The 1725-nt window shown below is 42.4% G+C and overlaps 1 protein-coding gene across 1 annotated transcript in view; it reads left to right on the top strand.

The window, feature by feature from the left end:
* The first annotated feature begins 1175 nt into the window (after window positions 1-1175).
* Tinag (tubulointerstitial nephritis antigen) overlaps window positions 1176-1725 on the top strand; it is a 94908-nt gene continuing 94358 nt past the window's right edge. The window contains exon 1 of the mRNA XM_031343830.1: window positions 1176-1638. Coding sequence (XP_031199690.1) covers window positions 1287-1638 — 352 coding nt within the window. The 5' untranslated portion in view covers window positions 1176-1286. The remainder of the gene's footprint in view (window positions 1639-1725) is intronic.

Below are 1725 nucleotides of genomic sequence, written 5' to 3'. Positions count from 1 at the left end.
TACTGATATTAGCAAGGACCTCCTCATATATGACAAGAGATAGGGTAGTGATACCAAGATGATAAAGAATCTTTTAAGCATATGGAAAGAATTACACTTGTTCTTACCTGAGAGTTTACTATTCAAGGGAAGTGTCGTAATGAGGAAGAGAATGATAAATCAAAGGCAGATCAAGGTCAGGGAATATATTGATGATAGTTCTAAGTTATGAAATAGTGACCAAGAGGAAGAACCCTTGTTTTATAGGAAAACAACCGTGGAATATATAAGTAAATAGTGATCCACAGGCCACAGAGCCAGTAAACTGCTTGGGGATGGAAGTCCAGGTCTCTGCTTTCTAAGGTAGATCCTTTTCAACAGTTCACCTAGCCACCCTTGCTGATTCATTTCCTTCTGGTTATTTATCCCACAAAGGCAGTTACTGTAGTTAATGAATAAATACAGTCTGGCAAGATCCACTGTCAATGCGTAGCTTCACAGAATACCAGACATCTTGACCTCTGAGTGTGCCTTACAGCTCCCTCCCCCCGCAGCTGCATAGCAGGAAGACTTGACTTTTCTTGGCTGCAAATGCTTCCCAGAGTGTTCAGTTCCCCCATTAACTCTAGGTAGAGACCGGGGTTGGGAGAAGCAAGGTCAAAGTCAGAGTATTCTTGCTGACTAGGGCTTTGGCAAGCTAAAACACTGAAATGCCTGTGGTAGGTAAATGAGGTACAGAGGAGAGATGAAACCAGCCTGACAGAGTGTGAGTGAGTCAGAGGAACTGCTGTCCATGGGACAGTTCCCAGCAGGTGACATCGGAGGAGCCTGGGGTTAGTTACCATGCAAGCAGGTGAAATGAGTAATCATATTTTTGGCTTTTGAATTTCCTGCACCTGGCAGTGCTTTTATAGCCATGTTTTGGGACATAACTATACAAGGGGCCTAGATTTTCTGAAGGACAAGCAATACTCCATGTATCATTTCTACTTAAGATCTTAGATAGTTTTTGTTTGTTTGTTGTTTTCTTTGATGATCACATAAACTTTGTAACATTGTATGAGATGTACATTTTTTTAAATTTTAGATAAATTATAATAGTCTATTTCTAACACTTGTATTATCTTGTGCAAACACTGAAAGTTTTTTGGTTAATGTTTAACTATAAGAGGCTCAAGTAAAGAATGAGTCTCAAGGTCCAGGCTGAGGTATCCTGATGATTACTGATCAGGCTTCAAGGAAAAAAAAGTCCCAAGACTAAAAGAATCGGGTAGAGCTGAAAGAGGAAGCTGAACCGACAAACAATAATGTGGACCGGATATAAGATCTTAATCTTCTTTCTGACGACAGACATCTGGGCCGAGACTCATTTTTTATCTCAAGGAGAAGTGGACCCAGGGCCGAGTTTCACTAGAAATCGCACCATTTTTGAAGGTACTCGGCACAAAAGGGCCATTTTCCACGGGGAATACTGTAGGCGCTTTGGCTGCTGTGAAGCTAGAGATGACGCCTGTGTCACTCAGTTCTATGAGGCCAATGCGCTGTGTTACTGTGACAGCTTCTGTGAACGGGACACTTCTGATTGCTGTCCTGATTACAAGTCATTCTGCCATGAAGAGAAAGAAAGGCCTCCTCTCCAAGAGCCTTTAGACCCGGAAGGTAGGCTTTGGCAATGTGTTTGAACGTTATCCTAGTCATCAGATCTGACAATCTCCTCTCCTCCTCTCCTCCTCTCCTCCTCTCCTC

Source organism: Mastomys coucha, unplaced genomic scaffold (assembly GCF_008632895.1).
Source record: "Mastomys coucha isolate ucsf_1 unplaced genomic scaffold, UCSF_Mcou_1 pScaffold23, whole genome shotgun sequence".
Lineage (NCBI taxonomy): Eukaryota > Metazoa > Chordata > Mammalia > Rodentia > Muridae > Mastomys > Mastomys coucha.
This window is presented reverse-complemented; position numbering and strand designations above follow the sequence as displayed.